General features: G+C 39.8%; 1 protein-coding gene across 1 annotated transcript in view; it reads right to left on the bottom strand.

The window, feature by feature from the left end:
* The window catches only part of LOC140550226 (fatty acyl-CoA reductase 1), a 54,379-nt gene that overhangs the window by 29,718 nt on the left and 21,912 nt on the right, over positions 1–2,749 (bottom strand). The window contains exon 3 of the mRNA XM_072674063.1: positions 2,226–2,230. Within this exon, the coding sequence (XP_072530164.1) occupies positions 2,226–2,230 (5 nt within the window). The remainder of the gene's footprint in view (positions 1–2,225; positions 2,231–2,749) is intronic.

Below are 2,749 nucleotides of genomic sequence, written 5' to 3'. Positions count from 1 at the left end.
TAGAGACTGTAGTTCCTCCTCCTCAGTGTATATCACAATACCTACATTTAGTTATTAATATTCACCCTAATGAGAGACTGTAGCTCCTCCTCCTCAGTGTATATCACAATACCTACATTTAGAGTTATTAATATTCACCCTAATGAGAGACTGTAGCTCCTCCTCCTCAGTGTATATCACAATACCTACATTTAGAGTTATTAATATTCACTCTAATGAGAGACTGTAGCTCCTCTCCTCAGTGTATATCACAATACCTACATTTAGTTATTAATATTCACCCTAATGAAAGACTGTAGCTCCTCCTCCTCAGTGTATATCACAATACCTACATTTAGAGCGTTATTAATATTCACCCTAATGAGAGACTGTAGCTCCTCCTCCTCAGTGTATATCACAATACCTACATTTAGAGAGTTATTAATATTCACCCTAATGAGAGACTGTAGCTCCGCCTCCTCAGTGTATATCACAATACCTACATTTAGAGCGTTATTAATATTCACCCTAATGAGAGACTGTAGCTCCTCCTCCTCAATGTATAATCACAATACCTACATTTAGTTATTAATATTCACCCTAATGAGAGACTGTAGCTCCTCCTCCTCAGTGTATATCACAATACCTACATTTAGAGCGTTATTAATATTCACCCCTAATGAGAGACTGTAGCTCCGCCTCCTCAGTGTATATCACAATACCTACATTTAGAGCGTTATTAATATTCACCCTAATGAGAGACTGTAGCTCCTCCTCCTCAGTGTATATCACAATACCTACATTTAGAGTTATTAATATTCACCCTAATGAGAGACTGTAGCTCCTCCTCCTCAGTGTATATCACATACCTACATTTAGAGCGTTATTAATATTCACCCTAATGAGAGACTGTAGCTCCTCCTCCTCAGTGTATATCACAATACCTACATTTAGAGTTATTAATATTCACCCTAATGAGAGACTGTAGTTCCTCCTCCTCAGTGTATATCACAATACCTACATTTAGAGTTATTAATATTACACCCTAATGAGAGACTGTAGCTCCTCCTCCTCAGTGTATATCACAATACCTACATTAGAGCGTTATTAATATTCACCCTAATGAGAGACTGTAGCTCCTCCTCCTCAGTGTATATCACAATACCTACATTTAGAGTTATTAATATTCACCCTAATGAGAGACTGTAGTTCCTCCTCCTCAGTGTATATCACAATACCTACATTTAGTTATTAATATTCACCCTAATGAGAGCTGTAGCTCCTCCTCCTCAGTGTATATCACAGTACCTACATTTAGAGTTATTAATATTCACCCTAATGAGAGACTGTAGCTCCTCCCCCTCAGTGTATATCAGCAATACCTACATTTAGAGCGTTATTAATATTCACCCTAATGAGAGACTGTAGCTCCTCCTCCTCAGTGTATATCACAATACCTACATTTAGAGCGTTATTAATATTCACCCTAATGAGAGACTGTAGCTCCTCCTCCTCAGTGTATATCACAATACCTACATTTAGAGTTATTAATATTCACCCTAATGAGAGACTGTAGCTCCTCCCCCTCAGTGTATATCACAATACCTACATTTAGATCGCTATTAATATTCACACTAATTAGAGACTGTAGCTCCTCCCCCTCAGTGTATATCACAATACCTACATTTAGAGCGTTATTAATATTCACCCTAATGAGAGACTGTAGCTCCACCTCCTCAGTGTATATCACAATACCTACATTTATGAGCGTTATTAATATTCACCCCTAATGAGAGACTGTAGCTCCACCTCCTCAGTGTAATGTTTTGTGTAAATGAAGCCTAAGTGTTATGGTTGAGTGTCTGTGGCGTTGCTTCTGTTTCTTGTCTCACAAACTTTATCTGTGTGTGTGTGTGTGTGTGTGTGTGTGTGTGTGTGTGTGTGTGTGTGTGTGTGTGTGTGTCTGTGTGTGGGCACAGGGCAGCACCTATGTAAATTGAGTGCTTCAACACATTCAAATTGGAGCCTGAGGTTATGTAGCTATGGTAACAATCATCAAGTGCTTTACAATATTGTGATAAGAAAACACCATTTCTGTCACACACACAGCACACACACCATCACACACACACACACACACCATCACACACCATCACACACCATCACACACCACATCACACACCATCACACACCATCACACACAGCCCCACGGTCCTCACAAGGTCAGTATAACAGTACACACACACCGTTCCTACAAAATGATAAAACAGTAAATTCAAGATCCCATGAAATCAGTTTAACAGCAACAGAGTCCCCACAAACGTTAGTATACCTGTACACACACAGTCCAAAAAACGTGGCCAAAATGGCACTATCCCCAAGGTCCCCACAAAGCAGTTTTAACATAGTATACACACACACACACACACACACAGTCCCTACAAAGACAGTATAACGAGGCAAAGTTGGTCCCCATAGAGTGAAAGAGTGGAACACACAGTCCCCACTAAAGCATCTATTAAATATTTCGTATTACGGCGGCACCAAGCAATTGTTTTCATTGATTAATCTACAGATTATTCTTTGATTGGTCAATTAATCCAAAAATGAATTTATTGATTATTTGAAACGTTGCAGTGCGTACAGCGCAGCGCTCTGTTGGGTCTCTGTCCAAATACTTCCTCACTTTAGAACCCTTTAGATCTCCGCAGCTACCAGGGAAATCCAAGCGTCCCAAACCACACCTTCACACATCACTACGCTGGCAGTG

The sequence above is a fragment of the Salminus brasiliensis genome, chromosome 2, assembly GCF_030463535.1.
Source record: "Salminus brasiliensis chromosome 2, fSalBra1.hap2, whole genome shotgun sequence".
Taxonomy (NCBI): domain Eukaryota; kingdom Metazoa; phylum Chordata; class Actinopteri; order Characiformes; family Bryconidae; genus Salminus; species Salminus brasiliensis.
Note: the sequence above shows the minus strand (reverse complement) of the source record. Positions and strands in the feature narration are given on the sequence as shown.